This window comes from Phyllopteryx taeniolatus, chromosome 7 (assembly GCF_024500385.1).
Source record: "Phyllopteryx taeniolatus isolate TA_2022b chromosome 7, UOR_Ptae_1.2, whole genome shotgun sequence".
Taxonomy (NCBI): Eukaryota; Metazoa; Chordata; class Actinopteri; order Syngnathiformes; family Syngnathidae; genus Phyllopteryx; species Phyllopteryx taeniolatus.
Window position 1 is genome coordinate 9,911,717 of NC_084508.1, and position 19,690 is coordinate 9,931,406.

General features: G+C 37.7%; 1 protein-coding gene across 1 annotated transcript in view; it reads right to left on the reverse strand.

The window, feature by feature from the left end:
• Positions 1-6,287: 6,287 nt before the first annotated feature.
• The window catches only part of plpp2b (phospholipid phosphatase 2b), a 30,110-nt gene continuing 16,707 nt past the window's right edge, over positions 6,288-19,690 (reverse strand). Inside the window, exons 2-6 of the mRNA XM_061779219.1 lie at positions 16,216-16,367; positions 15,866-16,128; positions 15,640-15,697; positions 13,075-13,251; positions 6,288-11,371 (exon numbers count right to left, since the gene is read on the reverse strand). Coding sequence (XP_061635203.1) covers positions 11,225-11,371; positions 13,075-13,251; positions 15,640-15,697; positions 15,866-16,128; positions 16,216-16,367 — 797 coding nt within the window. The 3' untranslated portion in view covers positions 6,288-11,224. The remainder of the gene's footprint in view (positions 11,372-13,074; positions 13,252-15,639; positions 15,698-15,865; positions 16,129-16,215; positions 16,368-19,690) is intronic.

Below are 19,690 nucleotides of genomic sequence, written 5' to 3' on the forward strand. Positions count from 1 at the left end.
ATACCCCCAGTGACACACATACACATGCATGCCCACATGAAACAGATGCATTTACGCCCACGGCCATGTGAATGAGGGTCCTCAGGAATTCCAGTGCACAGTCCCCCCCTAATGTTGTTTTCCACTCGCCAGTCTCCATGCGATAAGACACTTCAGTTCAACACACTTCATTTCAATGACAACACTTATTCATAGTTTTAATTCTTTTTTTTCCTTCTCCGAACCGAGACTTGTCGTCACAAAGGGTGAGATGAACTTTTCCTTTTACCGAACAGAACAAAGGAGTGACACACCGCAGTCTTCGAATGGGAGTGCGGCACGTTCAGCCTTGAACGCCGAAGCTGCACCGCGCGAGCACAATACAGGCAACTCACAAGAAATGCACTTTGGAACTTCATTTACACCAGTTTGGCTTGTTCTTTGGCTTTCTGTGGTTGTTTTATTTTTGTGGTGGAGGATGGGCCAGAGTTTTCTGAGGTTTCCCCCTCCCTGTCCTGTCCCCTGCTGGCCTGCGCTCTTTCACACAAACTACTAATTTCTTGACTTTGTGGATTATTTCTAGTCCTTGTGTTGATTTGTTTTGTGCAAGGTGGTGGTTATCATGAATAAATGGCAAGAGCAGTGGCATGGTCCTTTTTTTGTACTCTGTGGCTTATTTCTGTTGGTCTTTCGGTTGATTTCTATTGTGCAAGGTGGTGATTACATTGATAACGTTATTATAATTAACAAAACAGAGGGAAGGAAGGAAGGATGGGAAGGTGGTTGGATGGAATAATGGATTGAAGTAAGAAAGGAAAGAAGGAAGGAAAGACAGGAGGTAGGAAAGAGAAGTATGTAGAATAGAAAAGATGGCAAGATAAAACGTTAAATATGTTTATTTGTATAAGTGTATACCTACTTTTGGCCCAACCTGTATATAATTGTCGCTAGTGGCGTTATGCCAAAAAAAGTCATGTATCTAATTGGAATTAGTAAAATAGCCTATGTCCATGATAATAAAAAGTCGAATAATGTTTAATAACCAGTCCACACTGTAACCTTTGCTGGTTTATGTTGAGTTTACCTGCTGAAGGCGGAGCACAGTTGCTTATGTTGCTGTGATGTCACAGTTAAAGCCAAAATCCGCCCCCCCCAAAAAAAACACAAAAACTAAACTGTTGCTAACGAGCTAGCTTCATCATTGCTCGATTGCTTGTTTTGCGACATTTCACGAGGACGCCCTTTTGCGGCAGTAGTCTGCAATTGCACAGGAGCGCCACACAGCGTCGCCAAAGTACAGTCATAGCAAGCCTGGCGGAATGGAAGTGGAGTGGAAAATAGAAACATATTGGTGAAAGTGGATGTTCGCGTGTCGCTATGAGGATGGGAGCCACATGCAAACATACCCACACACACACACACATGAAGCCTCGAGGGGGCCTCGTGGACTAAAATAGCTGAGCAGTTATGGCCGTAAAAGCTTGGCTTGCGCCTTCAGTGTAGGCCAGGTCATTAGAATGCAGACCAGAATGAATGCAAACACATTTATGCATATTTTTGGAAGGTGCGTGTGTTTGAACTGCTATTAGTCACTATTGTTTTGCTTGCTCAGCTCTTCACAACTGAGAACGATGTTATAAAAAAGACCTACCATCAAAATATAATACTTAGTTTTTTAATTATTATTTTATTGTAGTGGTTGTTTTTTACTTTAATGGTGAGGAATTTTATAAATGCACTAGATTTTATTCTCTGAAGAGTAATATTTTTTTCCCCTGAAAAGTTTGAATAATTTTGTAAAATTTGAAATTAATTCTCATAGTATTTTTAGTCATTTATCATATTTAAATGAGTAAAACAATCATTTTGGAAATAGTAAGAAATAAAATTTTAAAAATCCTGAAAAATGTTTTTATTCTTGTAAGATTAAATTTTGTTAACTGATTTATTGTGGGTAGAAAAAGAAGACTATTTATGTTGTATTTCCTTTTGAATATGCAAATAAATCTGAATTTACCCTTGCACGAATTCTATAAAACTATATAAACATTTTAGTTCAATCAAAAAAATATCCTGAGTATATTATTTATTTACAAAATTAATAAATCAGCCTTTGGAAATTATACAACTATATAAAATGGAAAGGTTTTCCTTTTCAAGAAATATGATGCTTAATTCATGTAAGATTACTACCTTTTTTCTATCACAAAATAAATCAAGTGAAATTTTGATTTGAAAAACAAAATCAAACACAACATATGACTTTATTTTAGCAACCTACATTTCTGAACACAGTAAAAAAAAAATGACTTGTAACATTTATCAATATCCTTTCAAATGATTGTAAAATTACATTAAACTAGATGACCAAATACACCTTCATCTCCTGCGTCTCTTTTGACTTTTGATATTAAGTTGTTGCACAGAAGTAAAGCGGAACATCCAGTTTCTATTTCAAAGCACCGTTCCCGTATTCTCTCTGACTTTGTGTGTGTGGTTTCGTGGTTCCAGGTTGATTGCTCTTCGCCTTGAAGACTTGCCAGTTGCTCCTGCAGCCACATGAAGAGGTCTCACTCCTTTGCCTCTTTACAGACACTTACCGTGTGTGTGGTGTTGACAAAGTGTGGGTAAAAGTAGTACACAAGAAACCCCTCCCTGTCCGCCTCATTACAGCCAGTGCTCATTAAAAATACATCTGACAGTGGCAGGAATTTCAAACAGTGTAGTTATTCGCGTGAATAGTCGTTAGGGCACTTTGAAGAGGTTCCAACTCCCAATCAATGTCCGAGCAGCTACTATGAACGCTAGAAAAATTCATCTGAAGAGTTTTTGGGAGGCTTCTGTTGGCTGACGAGCATCCACACCCAGTCTCTTGTTGCTCAGGGCGTTGTCATGCGCCTCTCAACCTGAGTCATCTTACTTTTCTCCTTTTCCAACAGACCTTGGCTACTTCTCAGCTTCGACTCGCCAGGCCGAAAAACTCACACTTGCAGTGATTCTCAAAAGTGTGCTACGAGTACCAATAGCGCCATGCAAAAGGGTCAGTAAATTAACTGTAACCGGAGAGAATTGAAGTTCTTGATTGCGAGTTTAGATAAAAGGACGAGAACATGTTGCTCCAAAAATGTATGTGAAAACGAAAACATGTAAACGTCCTCCTAACTACTCCTAAATTTGTGTTCAGAAGGCGAAACGGTATGCGACCATGTTGACAGTGTAATTTGTGTTATTGTACTGTTGAGAGCGAGCAAGTCTGACACAAAATGGTGTTCACAAGTGTGGAGAGTCTGAAATAAAAGAAAACCTGTGGGAGGACTTACAAGTACAAATAAAACGTATGTTTTAAAACATCCAATACACAAGCCAACATATTACAATGACGCTTGTAGTTAAATTTGTTTAGTTTTAAGTACATTGTGTAGTTTTGAAGTACAGTGGTCCGTCGGGATACGAGTGACCCGAATTGAGAGTTTCTTGGGGTGGATTTTTTATTTTGAATTGTGAGCAAAATTTTGAGATAAGAACGCTGTATGGTGGCAGTCAACTCAAATCAACTCACTTCACAACAAGCAGCAGTTTGGCAGATAGTGAACAATTCTTCAGAAAGAAGCTTCAAGATGTTTAATGCCGTGGCCACTTGAGGTTTACTGTCAAACTAAACATCAAACGCATGTGACACATGTTGTGTATTTAAAACAACCACAAAACTTTGCCTTCCGCTAGCTTAATGCTCACACACATTGCAAAACACCACAGACGGGATAACAAATAGCATCCTTAGTCGCAGTGTTATGCCCCTTTAAGTAACGTATATTTTAAGGGAAAGGGTACAGCAACACATGTAGACAAACAGTATGATAATACTTACAGGCATATTTTCTTTATCCTTTGCGAAGAATGACTAAAACAACAGTAACTGTGAAACCATTCCTCGTTTGTGTCTGCATAACTTATTATACTGCCCCCCGGTGGCCAAGTCGCAAACACAAGCAGCAGCCAAATGAATTAAGTACACTATGTTCATAATAAGCACAGCACATATGTATCCAGAGTTGCTGCTCCTTCTCGGGATGACAACATCTCAACCTTGAGTCCCAGGAGCGACAGACCCTGCGGTTGTTTACCTCACCGTACCACATTAGACGTGTTTCTCCCCCCCGCCCCCCCCCAACCCTCCCTTTACCTGCCATCCATCTATAAGGACATAAGGGCTAAGTGGAAAGACATGAGGCGAGAGAAATGGCGAGTGAGTGTAAATACATAAATCACACGGCGACACGCAAGGCCAAGGGCAGGGAAACATTGGACTGAGGGTGCTCCTTCTCACAGTCTTCTTTCTTTCTTATGAAGTAATGTATAGTACTAGCGACATATATTGCATATTACATACAACCCCAATTCCAATGAACTTGGAAGGTTGTGTTAAACATAAATAAAAACAGAATACAATGATATACACATCATATTTGAGCTATATTTAATTGAATACACTACAAAGACAAGATATTTAATGTTCAAACTGATAAACTTTATTGTTTTTAGCAAATAACCATTAACTTAGAATATTATGGCTGCGACACGTTCCAAAAAAGCTGGGACAGGATCATGTTTACCGCTGTGTTACATCACCTTTTCTTTTAACAACATTCAATAAACGTTTGGGAACTGAGGACACTAATTGTTGAAGCTTTGTAGGTGGAATTCTTTCCCATTCTTGCTTGATGTATATATATATATATATATATATATATATATATATATATATATATATGTGTGTGTGTATATATATATATATATGTGTATATATATATATGTGTGTATATATATACATATGTATATATATATATATATATGTGTGATAGCTTGGTTTATCGATCTACAACTTGGCATTTGAACAGGGGTGTGTTGACTTTTTATATCAAGTGAATGAAGACAATTATGACATTGTCAGAAGGATGTTATTTTTTTTTCCTTGCAGAAATTCAGAATTTAGTCTCAGAAAATCCACAATTTATTCTAGGAAAATTTTAACATTTCTTTGTAACACAGAAAACAAATGTATTTATTTAGCTTGTATATATTGTGACTTTATTCTTGTAAAATTGCACATTTATTCAGGCCAAATTACAACTTTTTTTCTTGTAATGAACACTTCAGTTTTTTGGGGGGGAGGGCAAAAATTCACAACTTTTTTTTCACAAAATTACAACTTTATACTCACAAAATTACCGATGTATTCTCGTATTGTTTGAATTCAATTTATTCTTTTCTTAACAGTCATTATACTACACATTTTCTTGTTTCCATTTCATCAGTAAAAAAACTTCTTGCAATATTACAATATATATATATTTTTTTTAAAACTCTATTTTGCATCTTTTTCCAATGCAAAATTATCATGCTGCAGAATGCTCAATGAGGTGAGAAAAAGAACCCTAGTGTAAAGCTAAAGAATTACAGAAATCTCTGTTGACAAGTCTAGCATACGTAAAACATTAAACAGGAATGGGGTTCATGGGAGAACACCGAGGAGGAAGTTGTTGCGGTTTATATATATATATATATTTAAAAAAAAAAAAAAAAAAAAAAAAAACATTGCTGCATGTTTGAAGTTTGCTAAAGAGCACTAATGGCAACAAGTCTAGCATACGTAAAACATTAAACAGGAATGGGGTTCATGGGAGAACACCGAGGAGGAAGTTGTTGCGGTTTATATATATATATATATATATATATATTAAAAAACAAAAAAAAAAAAAAAACATTGCTGCATGTTTGAAGTTTGCTAAAGAGCACTAATGGCAACATACTCTGTGGACACATGAATTGTTTGGGAGGAATACACAAAGTGGCACAGCTGTGGAGCACGGTGGTGGGAGCATCATGGTATAGACATGCTTTGATAACTCGGGGACTGGACAGCTTGCTACCATCTATTACTATCTAAATCTACTGATTGTGGTATTAGACTGTTTGTTCATTCTTGTGATTTAAATGAAGCTGAGACTACATTTTATGACCAATTTATGCAAATATTTAACAAATTCCAAAGGGTTCACATACTTGTATCACTGTGCCTAATTTTCTGCCACAAAATTCTATTTCTTCCCAATCTCATGTGTAGGGTTCTGTATTTTTTTTTTTTTTTTTTTAATAAAAAAACATTCACCATTCTGGTAAAAGGACAACTGTTCATAATTATACATACTTTTATTCTTACCTAAAAATACCTGGAAATTCTGTTTAAGTACACGGACAAAGTATTTGTACTGCGTTACTTCCCACCACTGTAGAGAAAAACAATAATAGTAAATGCAGATTCCATCTTTATTCCAAAATGTACAAGCAAACACAACGTGAAGCTCATAATTCCAAGGCAACACACACTCAATAGCACCTAGTGGAAGGCACACGCTGATAAAACCATCGTAGGCTAAGAAAGTTTGTGACACTTGCACCTGCATGTTTGTCTGCTGCTACACGTTGGTGTGTGTCGTGTGTGTGGATGAGTGAGGGGCTCACACGACACATCATCTGGAGCTGCTGTTTGTGCTTAGTCATCTATATGACAACATTCTTAGCGGCCACATCTTGGGTCTGTATCAGACCTGTCGTCGTAAGGCGTAGCCGTCCTGCTTTCTCCAGCTTCCAAAAAAAAAGAAAAAGGAAAAAAAAGCCAAGTTTGTAAGCTTTCACTACTGCAGCCATTAGCTCAGTGGAGGACATCTGGCTTACATGTTGACCATTTTGGAAACAGATCTTTCCACGCGTTCCGGTCTTTAATCCGGCCCACTGACCATTTATATTATCAAGTGTCCTGTAATATCTGGTATTTTGAGAGCATTTTTCCGTAAAACTGGATAGTTCTCCTTTAAAAAAATAAATAAAAATGGAATTTCTAAGTGACCCCAAACTTTTGAACAGAAGTATACGTACACAGGATCTATACATATACAATGAATCCCCCATTCACCCATTTGAGGATTTTGTTTTTTTAATGTAAACCTATCATCCCCTTATTTGGTGAAACCTCCTATTCACCTTTTTTGTGCACAGGTTAAAGCAGTGTCTAACTTTGTTGAACTGAGGAGCTTCATTTAGCTACACCATATAGCCTTGTCTAATGGAAAATGTGCTTTGCCGCCATCTTGTGGCATCTACAGGCAATTACAAACCTTTTTGGGGGCGTCAATTGCAGATTTTCGTTACAAGCAACAGGGTTCATTCCCTATCCATCAGAAATGACGGGGGGGGGGGGGGGGGGGGGGGGGGGGGTCACTCTAAAATTAAAACATGAGAATTATTATTGCATTATCAAAATACACAATTTTACAAACACTACTGTACAGATAAAAACACACCATTACACAAAGTTTAAAGGTTACGTAGAAATATCGCTGCTTTGGAAGGAAAACCACTGTTTTTGTTGTTTTACCATATTAACAATGTTTAGACTGTGTTTCTGATTAATTTAATGTCTACGACTAAGCAGAATAGACCATGGATAAGGGATGAACCTAATCTTCCAAAAACAGTGCTTTTCTTTCAAATAACGGCATTCCTAAGTACAAACCTATATCTATACAGTGGTACCAATACTTACGAGCGAGTTAATTTTGCCAGATACGAGCCGTTGCGCTGCCGATATTTTGTCTAGTTACTGTTAACTTCACAAGCAGCCCTTTGGCAGAAATTGCTTGCTTCAAGCTGTTTATTGCCAATCCCAATTGAAGTTCAATTTAAAACTAAACATAAACCAAAGAGAATTACACATTGTGTATTTAACCAAAGCACATGAACGCTTCCAAAAGGCAGCTAGCTTAATGCTAACACACAACGCTGTAGATGGGCTAACGAAACTAGCATTAACATAGCAATTATTATAAACCTTTATACGACTTCGATTTGAACACAAGGGATGGCAACACATGCAGACAGACATTCTTTCTACATAAATACATTTATTGCAGCTCATTTGCAGAGGTGGGTAGTAACGCGCTACATTTACTCTGTTACATTTCCTCAAGTAACATTTTGGATAAATTGTACTTTTAAGAGTAGTTTGAATGCACTATGGTTTTTACTTTTACTTGTGTATTTATGTGAAGAAGAATCGATACGTTTACTCCATTTACAATGATCGGGATGCCGCTTGCTACTTCCACTTATGCATTATAGCGTGATCACTCGTGTCATTTGACTCCAATGCACCAATCAGATGGCACAAGGCATCACATGACCGGACACAAACCCTTCGTGGGCCAATCAAAGTGACTCATTTTGGGAGGAAAAAAAAGTGTTTACAGACTCAGAAAAACAACAGGTTTGTCATGCAGCATAGTCTTAAATTATGACTAGCCATACTTGGACATTTCGACCCACTTCTAATTTGAGAAAACACCTTGCAGTAAGCTACAGACGTTTGTTTGTTTCTCTCTCTTTCTTGCTCTCTCTCTCTCTCTCTCACATACACACACACACACACACACACACACACACACACACAGTCTGGTCAACAAACGGCTTCTTCATTTAGTCATTTAAGTGAATAAAGCAAATAATATTTCTGTAGGGCCCAATGCATGTTATTGGTTTTTGGGCAGTGTGTGTGGACTCCCACATATTATTTTTTCATTTTATTTGACATTCATGCTCAGATTATTATTATTTATTTATTTAAATATTAAAAGTCACTCATGAGTTACTGCTGTAGTTTTTTTCACGGAGTACTTTCTCACTCTTACTCAAGTAAATATTTGGAGGACTACCTTTTACTATTACTTGAGTCATATCATTCTAAAGTAACACCACTCTTACTTGAGTACAGTATTTGGCTACTCTACCCACCTCTGCTTATTTGTGAGTCTTCTTCTGTTTCATCATAAAATGTAGTATGTCTGTATGTATTATACTGCCCCCTGGTGGCCAAGGCCCGCACACCCGATTGAGCAGCACAATCGAAATTAAATTGAAATATCATGATGCACAAACTGTTTAATTCTCTACATTCTATTCAATTGTGTTAACTGTTAACACAATATACACCTTAAAAAATTGTGTTTTGTGGGTGCTGGAACAGATTAATTGTATTTTCATTTCAATAGGGAAAGAATGTGGTCATGGAAAGACTTAAACCCATAAGTCAAGGCACCACTGTATGTAGAGTAGTGCTTGTCTTTCAAAAAAAAAAAAAAAATTCTAAATGTACCCAAACTTTTGAACAGTAGGGTATATATTGTACACATTTTACCATTTTTATTTTAACTAATCTATAAATGACCTTTTTCATCTGTCCGTTTTCAAAATCAAATAGGGCCCCTTGAGCACAAAAGATCACCCACTCCTCAACTACACACGCACACAATTATTTAACAACAAGAACAAAAATATAAAAGAATAAGAATGCATTGTATATAAAGAGACGCATCCTTCGCAGCATTCTTAAGCTAGAGCATGTGCAGCTCAAAGTGGCAAGCAGGGTGATTGCACTATAAAAATAGAAAAACAACATTATATTTACAATAAATTAACAGAGTTTTTCTTTAAAAAAAAAAAAAAAAAAAAGTGTTTACTTCCTTCTTTGTTTACAATTGAATACAAAATTATTATTAAAAATTGGGCAACATGGTAGTGGTATACGAACAGAGCTTTACAAATCCACATTGCAGTCCATTCTCACTCACTTGACACCAACAGCCACTAAATAGAAAAAGATGGTCAACCGCACTCACTTAACACAATGCACAAATGCATACAACTGCGCACGCATGCACGCAAGCACACACGCACGCACACACACACACACACAAAAACTACTGATAGAGCTGTATGGACAAATCTGCCGTTAAAATTGTAATAATGCAATCAAAGGGGCTATATAATAAGAAATGGCTCAAATCGGATCAATCGTGCATCAAGAATGGTGTTGATTAATCGTCTTTTGACACAAAATGGAGTTCACTACTTGGAGGTAACCAGCAGAGTTTTTTTTTTGTTTGTTTGTTTTGTTTTTATTAGTTGTAGTTTTTTTGTTGTTTTGTTTTTTTAAATTATACTCTCAAGGGGAATTTTTTTTTCCTGGTCAAATGACTCGCATTTATTGGTTCATAAAAATTACAATTATACTCTTGCGAAATGGCAAATTTGTATTGCATAATTTTTTTCTTGCAAATTCCCCCCCCCCCCAAAAAAACAACCTAGTAATTAAAAAAAGAGTTGTTTTGAAACTAATTTTATGCAAAATTACACCTATTCTCTCCTCTAGCAAAATGACGTTCTTATTAAATTGTTTTTCATGTTTTTTTAATCATAAAAGTAGAAATGTATTTTTGTCAAATTGCAACCTTTTTGTTGTATAGTATTAAAACTTTTTTTCAAACAAATTTCGACTTAGTTTTTGAAAAAGTATGAGTTTGAACTTTTCTCTCTTGTCCTGAAATTGTGACCCTTTTGAAAGCAAATTTTCTTTTAATTCATTCTCATAAAATAACATTTTTTGAAGAGAAAAGTTTAAATGTTAAATATATTACAACCTTTTTGTTGTAATATCCCATTTTTCTGAAATATCAAGAATGTTTAGCAATTTTGTGACTTTAATCTCCATAATCTTGCATCATTTGTCTTGCAAAATTATGACTTTGTTCTCATAAAAATGATCAATCATTTTCAACTTTTCTTGTAATTTTTGTTCAAAATGCTGCCACTCACCTAACTGGAACATGAAAGAGGGAGCATTAACTCCTATTCTGGCTTCGCTCCACGGGCTGCACCTAAAAGTTAATTAAGATTAAGATTTGTCGCCTTAGTTTTTTTTCATCATAATACTACATTTGCATTATTTTCTGTGAAAAGGCAGAATTTGTCTCGTTTGGTATTGCGCGGTGTGCCTAATGATGCGTCTGACGATGAACACACGTGCTGAATAGAATCCACACAAAGCGACGTCAGTACGAAAAGCAGAAATGAGAACAGGTGACCGAATGAGCTCGTGATGCTTGTTGTCAGGTCTCGATGCGCTGTCATTGAGCTCACACGTCATCGCAGAGTCTTTGCCTTCAACATGAACAAGCGGTGTGTTCATATGCTGCCTCCAAGAGGACAAGGAGGTATTTTTAAGAAGAGGAACCCCCTCGGTCAGTCTAGTGGTAGTGAAAAGCAGATGGGAGATGGGGGGGGGGGGGGGGGGAACCAGCACACGCCTGACTAAAGCACTTATTCGGGGGTCTACCGTCTTGTTGGCGGTCGCTCACACCGGGTGACAGTTGTAATGGTTGCCGTGCTCCGAGTCGACGAACTGAAGGCTGGGCTTCCTCTCTGGCTCCTCGCTCTCGCCGCGCTCGGGCTTGGCGCGCCGAGGGGGACGCTTCTTGAAGAAGTCGGACACGAAACGGACCTGCGACACACAAAGTTGGGCCGCATTTGTACAAGAGAAGCAGGCAGGCACAGCTCATAAAGGATAAGAAAGTGGGATCATTAAAATTATTTCTTCTAATTATTATAATAATATTAAGCCAACGTTTTCCTTCCCCCAATATTTCTTGCCAAATGATAGATTTCTTAAACTTTTCTTGTATTTTTGCAGCTTTTTTCTAGCACAAATATGATTTCTTCTTGCAATATTACCAGAAATGTTTTCTCTAATAATATAAAAAAAGAATAATTCATAGTAGTGGTCCAATTTTCTCTCTCGTAAAATTTGTACTTTTTTTCTTCTAAAAATGTGATTATATTTTCTCAAAGTCGCACCAAAGTCATGTTCGTGTTTTGTTTCAAAACACATTCAATATGTTTGAAAGCAAATGCTGAAAACGTGCAAAGAAAGAACAATTGAGGACTAAATATAGCTTAAAAGTGGCGGCTTTTTTGTACAATTAGAATTTTAATCTTTGTCATTGCACAGTGTGACTTTTTTCTCCATTTTATTTTTCTTGTAATAGTTCAACCATTTGTGTTGTAATATTTCCACGCTTTGCTTGTAATATGTGAACTTTTTTCAAATAGAATTTTGTGATTTTTCTCCGCAATTTTGAACCGCCTCGCAAAATGATTACTTTGTAATTAAATGACGCAACTTTTTTTCTTCAACTATTACGAGACGGGCGGCACGGTGGCCGACTGGTTAGAGCGTCAGCCTCACAGTTCTGAGGTGCGGGGTTCAATCCCCGTCCCCGCCTGTGTGGAGTTTGCATGTTCTCCCCGTGCCTGCGTGGGTTTTCTCCGGGCACTCCGGTTTCCTCCCACATCCCAAAAACATGCATTAATTGGAGACTCTAAATTGCCCGTAGGCATGACTGTGAGTGCGAATGGTTGTTTGTTTCTATGTGTCCTGCGATTGGCTGGCAACCAGTTCAGGGTGTACCCCGCCCCTTGCCCGATGACAGCTGGGATAGGCTCCAGCACGCCCGCGACCCTAGTGAGGAGAAGCGGCTCAGAAAATGGATGGATGGATATTACGAGACGAGTACGAGTGAGGCAGGAAGGCGTAATAAACGCCGTGAAGGTGTGATCACGTGCGTCTGGCATGCTCTCTGCACAGACGTTAACACAGGCACGCACACGCACACCGAAAGTTTAAAAAGCTAATAAAAAAACAAAGCTAAATAAAAGCTAAACACTAATAAAAAGCTAGACAAAAGCGAAACACTACAACACTAAAATAAAAAAAAGCAATATACTAACGTAGGCTGGTGCCTACGCAAAAGATTACCCTTTTAAAAAAGCTAAGCAAGAATAAAAAGCTACAACTGAACATTAATGAAAAGATAAACGCTCGTAAAAAGCTAAAAATAAGCTAAATACCAACAAAAAGATACAAATCAACAACACACTAAAAACAGACCTAAAGCTAAAAAAAAATAAAAAACTTTAATCAAAATATTAGACAAAACAGAATGATCCTTTTGAGATAAACGTTGCAACTCTGTTAGCACAATGTCAATGCTAGCAAAAGACGAGGTGCCCTGGCTGGTCCGCCACAAAAGTAGCTGATCCGGTGTTGCCGTGACGATGAATCCAACATTATTTCCCAAGCAAGCAAGCTTGTGGTACAACGATTATTTTCTGGTCTGAGCGTCTGCGTGCGTGTTGCGTACTCACGTTTAGCATGGCAACGAGCGCCCCCTGCAGCAGCCCCACCAGCACGTCGCTCCAGTGGTGCTTGTAATCGGAGACGCGCGTGTAGCCCACGTAGACGGCGAAGGCCACCAGGAAGAACTGGACGGTGGGCCGCAGGAGCCGAGCCCACTTGGCCACCAGCCGGGCCTGAACGTACAGCTGCGGACGGCGGGGGAAAGAAGTTGGTATTATTCAGCCAATGCCTATTAGCCATTACGGACAGACTATTGTTGAAAATTCAACGTGTGGTTTTTATTCCTGTGATGTCTTTGGTTTGTGGGCCAAGACGTCTAACTGGCAGTGAAAATGGTGGAAAAGTTGTTTACGGCCAGAAAAAGCAGCAGTCATGCAGGTGCTGCAAATTTACAATGATGTATAATATAATATTATGTTAACAAAAGGGGTGTCAAACTCATTTTTGTCATGGGCCAAATTGTAGTTACGGTTTCCCTCAGAGGGCCGTTGTAACTGTGAAACCATATAAATGTTTAATCGCTTCATCATATTATATTACACAACAAATTGATGGATATCCAGTTTTGAAATCAGGAGTCAAGGATAATAGTTTGCTCAATTATTGTTGAAGTTACCCTAAAAAGGGGTTTGGTACCAAAACAATGCTTGCAATAACTCAATGTTGTTTATTAGATACTATGACAATTGGAAATTTTGATACATATTTTAGCAAGAAACATGGAAGTTGACATGATTGGCTTGCATGGGCCACATAAAATGACGTGGCACGTCAGATCTGACCCTTGGGCCTTGAGTTTGACACCTGTGGTCAATATCTGTTGATTTATTTTTTTCCACATTTAATATTTTAATTCATTTATGGTGCAAATGCATTTATTTTATTTAATCTAAAAATACAATCCTAGTGAGGATAAGGGGTACAGAAAATGGATGGATGTATTTTTTTTAATATATTTATTTTGATCCTATATTTTAATTAAAATTATCATGCGTTATTTAAACCTTTTTTGGTATTTTTATTATTGCTTATTTATTTATCTTGATTAATGTAATTACCCTGAACATATGCATTTTTTATTTAATCCATATTTATCTGAATTTAAAATTCATTTTTATTTTAGATTTGAATTACAATAATATATCATGCAGGTTATGCATGTGTTTTTTATATATATTGTTACAACCTTATTTGTGCTTAAATTCTTTTGTAATTGAGACTTTTTCAATTATCATGCATGTTTATTTTTATTTTATTATAATTTTCAAATGAATTTTTTATTTTTTTTTTCCCTCTCATGCACGTTGGCAAGCCTGCTGTAAAAGTGTCAGTTATTGAATAAACAGTAAACAGGACAACGGTACACTGAGCGCTAAACAAGTAGACTTCAAAATGTTGAATAAATAGGAGTAATAATTGTGTGTTGGCCATGAATGTCTTCTTTTTTCTTTTTTAACTGAAATATTAACAAATTTTGGGAAGCTGGCAGCAGTTCCAGACTTTTAACAGGGCTGCTGGTGAAGGCGCCAAACTTGGCACCACACCGCCACACGTCCTCATGCAAAACGTCCAGCCACACGATCGATAACAAAGAACACTGGACGCTATTATTAGTGACGACCGCAGCACTGCAAAGCAAGGACAAGGTCTTTGCTGCTTTGCTTGGCCTCCGATTGCTCTGCTCTGTCTGTATACTGTATGCGTCTGTCTGTCTGTGTGCGTCTATACCCGTCAATGCGTGTGTCTGTGTTTCTGTGTACGTGTGTGTCTGTCGGCCTGCACGTACATGTGTGTGCGCGTGTGTGTGTTTATGTGTGAGGGATGAGGCCAAGGCTAATCAAGTGTAACACATCACGTCTCTGCCGGGAAGGAAGCAGGCAGTCCTTTGCTGACAACTCGCACATTTTTCCACTCAACTTATCGCCATGTTGAAAAATAAATAAATAAAATAAAGCCCTTATAAGGCTTTTGGGCCTTGATGATTAGAAAGTATGAAGGTCTGCTGCACCCGCCCACCTGGGGACTATTAGGTCTGATCATGTGAAACGTATCATATTGCATGGAGATTGCCATCAAACACGTGGCATCAGGATTCATCGCAAGTTTCTGCGTGTTTGTGGATGTTTTCAGATTGAATTTTAAGCGTGTCTGACATCTTACAGCGGTGGTAAATGACAAACAGTTGTACCTTGACTTACATGTTTCATTTCCTCTGTGACCATGCTCGTAACTCGATTTACTTGTATTTCAAATTAATATTAATAATATAATATGTTGACGGAAGTAGTCTGTGCTTCCTGCACACTCACCCCTACGTACTGCAAGTAATTTTTAACTCTTTACTTATGATCTACTATGAGACAATTAGTAACTTATTTTAAACCCTTTAAAGCCCAAAAAACAAATCAGACTTGACTTGTCCGTCTGACTCATTTTAATAAAAAAGTCACAATGTGCCTGCCCTGTGATTTCATTTCATGGTGATTGATTCAAAAAGCTTCTTTAAAGTTGTAAACACATTAATGCACTCTCTTTAAACAAGAATATTCAAGCATGTCATAAATTGTGCTTACCGCTAAGAAGAGCATGCAGTACATGCCAAAAGACGAGTGACCCGAGTAGAAGGACAACCTGGAAACAGAAGAATTCAATCAGAATAATTTTTTTTTTTAATGTTTTTAGGGTTAGGGTCAGGCAACCAAAATGTCAATTTCCACCAGGAAGAAGTCGCCAGCGAAAAAAAATCCTCAAAATTTTGATCCATTTTGTCTATGAATAACGAGGACAAGGTCGTCCTACCTGGATTCTGTGACGTCCTGAGGATTGCCCGTGCAGTTGATCACCTGCACGTAGCCCGTGCACTGTTTGGGCGCACAAACGGTCATGAAATTGGGTCTGGGCCGGCCGATGGTGAACTTGGCCAGGTCAGTTAGTGACTGGCTGACCGCGGCTCCGAACAGGAAGGTGCCCACCACCTTGTAGAGGGCGGCCACGTACTGGTTGAAGTCGGAATTTGAATATATTTTCTTGCTGTACACCAGATACGCTTCTCCGGATGTGATCTGAGCCAAATAAAGTGGATCACTGGAGTGAGTGCATTTTGCCAGCAGTAGAAGGGAAGAACAAAAGCATTTTAAGTTAAAACGTACAATGACGACGGTGCAGGAGATGGTGACGGCGGCCAGCATGCTGTGGCTGATAGTGTCAGCTTTCAGCGGGTACTTGATGGTCTCGTCATCGCAGTACACACCCCTTTGATAAGGTTTGAAGACGATGGTCATGATGATGAAGGGCAATGCCGCTGTAAAAACAAGATAAAAATAGCCACTCTTGAAATAAAATTGAGACTTTTGAATTTGAACATGACCTCAAAAGACAGAAGATTAGTAAGGAGCTACATAAGTGGCACAAAGATGGCCAAAACTGATTCATCTCACAAAGAGCCCAAAAAACGGCATACAATTACAAGAAGAAAGTCCAAAAGTAGTGAGAATAAATGTTTTTTAATAGAAAACTCTTATTTAGTAAATATAAATGTGTATAAGAAACAATAGCGAGAATAAAGTAGCCAAGGTTTTGTAAGATGGGTTCAATTCTTTAAAGAAAACGTGAAGGACCAGGCGAAATTTTTATTTCAACGGGATTCAAATTAAACGGTCAAGCATTTCAGAAAAGCATTATCATAAAACAAAACATAACCATAAATAAATGAATGATGGTTGTTGTTCAGTCATCAGTCATATTAAAAAAAAAAAAAAAAAAAAAAACTTCACAAATTCTGCCACGGTATGTAAACAACTGTACATATGTGCAGTCATACGTACCTCTGTCATATTGGAATGAAAGTGTAGGCTACACTTTTTTTAATATAACCACTAAGTGGCGGTGGCATTTTGGAATGAAAGTGTACAGCTTTTTCATAACCACTAGATGGCAGCATACATTTATAAAATGTGAATGATTTTTTCCGTTTGCCCATATACCCATGTATAATGTGCACTATTGACTTGTGACAATTTTTTTGGGGGGGGGAAATGCGCATTATACACGAGAAACTACGGTAGTTGTTTTTTTTAATCATAAGAGGGATTAATTTGAGGGGGAGAAAATGCTGATTATTTTCTTCAAGAAAAAGGTCATCATCGTAGAATAAAGTTCTATTAGAATGAAGTAAAATTTTCAAAGAAAAATGAGTTAAAAATATTTTGAGAATAGAGATAAATATATAATAAACATTAGCAGATTAGTTTTTTTTTCAGTCATAATATGAGGGATTACTTTGAGGGGGAGCAAAAAAAAAAAATAAAATTTTTATTAATGTATGCTGCCATCTCGAGGTTATGAAAAAGCTGTACACTTTCATTCCAATATCCCACCGCCACCTAGAGGTTATGAGAAAGGTGTATACTTTCATTCTAATATGCTACCGCCACCTAGAGGTTATGAAAAAGGTGTAGCCTACACTTTCATTCTAATATGACAGTATGACTGCATATATGTACAGTTAGGTCATAAGTTTACACCCCCTGGCAGAATTTGTAAAATATTGTTGTTTTTTTTTTTGTGTTTTTTTAAAAATATGACTGAACAACAACCATCATTATTTTCTTGATGGTTGTGTTTTGTGCTGGCACTTTGGTCGACTGGTTAGCACATCTGCCTCACAGTTCTGGGGACCGGGGTTCAAATTCCAGCCCAGCCTGTGTAGAGTTTGCATGTTCTCCCCGTGCCTGCGTGGGTGTTCTCCGGGCACTCCAATTTCCTCCCACATTCCAAAAACATGCATGGTAGGTTGATTGAAGAGTCTAAATTGCCCATAGGTGTGAATGTGAGCGCGAATGGTTGTTTTTTTTCTATGTGCCCTGCGATTGGCTGGCGACTGGTTCGGGGTGTACCCCGCCTCCCACCTGAAGATAGCTGGGATAGGCTCCAGCAGCCCGCGACCCTAGTGAGGATAAGCGGTAATGAAAATGGATGGATGGGTTGTGTTTTGTTTAATGATAACGCTTTTCTGAAATGCTTGACAGTTTAATTTGAATCCCATTAAAATAAAATGTGTTTCGCCTACCCCTTCATGTTTTCTTTAGAGAATTATACCCATCTTACAAATTCTGCCTTGGTAATCAAATATATCAGAATCATCTTTATTTGCCAAGTATGTCCAAAAAACAGCACAACTGTGTTTTCTCAGTTAATAAATAAAAGTTGGGCTGTGAATTTCAAAATATGAGCAAGTAAATAAAAAGAAAGTATTACGTGTTCAAATAAAGTGCTTAATTTCAGAATAATTATTTGAAAAAAAATAAAATACAGATAGCACTTCATGTTTTTATCATATGGGTAGAAGGAAAATCATGCATTGTAAAAATGCATTATAAATGGGTAGAAGGGTTTTCCAGAATTTTGCGGTCAACTCTGAGGGTGCGCATTATACACGAGAAATTACGGTACTTCAAGAACAAATATAATAAAATATAAATGTAATAATAATAATAAAATGTATATAATATATAATAAAAATAGTATGAATACATTTTTTTCTTTTAAAATGAAGAACAAATTGAATTTTTCAAAAGTCGTAATTGTTCTTGAAATGCCATATGAGAATAAAATCTTTAGAATGTCGTTTGCAAAAAATAAAAAATAAAAATCATATTAAGGGGGAAAGTTGCTATCACTCTAGTAAAGTCCAAATACTGTATTCTGAGAACAAAATGTAATGCTTTTAAAAATACAAAACAGTAGCTTTACAAGAACGTCATAAAAATGTTATATTACTAGAATACATTTATATATTAAAGAATAAATACAGTATATTTTTTAAGAAACAAGTTGTATTATGAGAATTATTTTTATTTTTTTAAAGTCCAACATAAGTCAAGTGAAAGTCAGTCAGCTTTATTGTCAATTCTTTACATGTACCAGACAACCAAGTTACATTTTTCTCTCACCACCCCATGGTGAGGACAACACATTTTTGACAGTAAGTAAAAACTAAAATAAATGCACAGGTACAACAAATAGACAGACATATCTTAACACTAAAGTAAACAATAAGGTGCAGAGGAGATGAAGGCAGATTGTGTGCTGCGGGGCTTGTGTCGCTCTCAGTTGTGATGGGTTTGCAGGTAAGGCGAGTGGTGTATGTCTTGCAGGGAGGGGAGTGGGGCACCAGTGATCCTTCCAGCTGTGTTGACTTAGCGAGTCTTTCCTGCTCCCGGCCAACCCAGTGATGCAGCTGGAAAGGATGCACTCCATGGTGCCTCAGTAAAATGTGCTCTTGATGGATGGTGGTGCACTTGCGCGCTTCAGTTTGCTCATAAAAATAGAGGCAGGAGGTTGTTGTTTCTGTACCACGTGGTCAGAAGGTCGAACGTCTTCCTGTAGTGAGTCTCGTCGCCCTTTGCGATGAGACCCACCAAAGCTGTGTCATCCGCAAACGTAACAATGTGATTGGTGCTGGAGGTTGTTGTGCAGTCGTGTTAGGAAGGTGAAGATCAGGGGAGTGAACACGCAACCTTGGAGGACCCCTCTGCTCACTGTTATGCTGCTCGAGGTGTTATTGCCGTCAAGTACTGCTTGTGACCTTTGACTGAGGCAGTCCAACAGCCAGTTGCAGAGGGA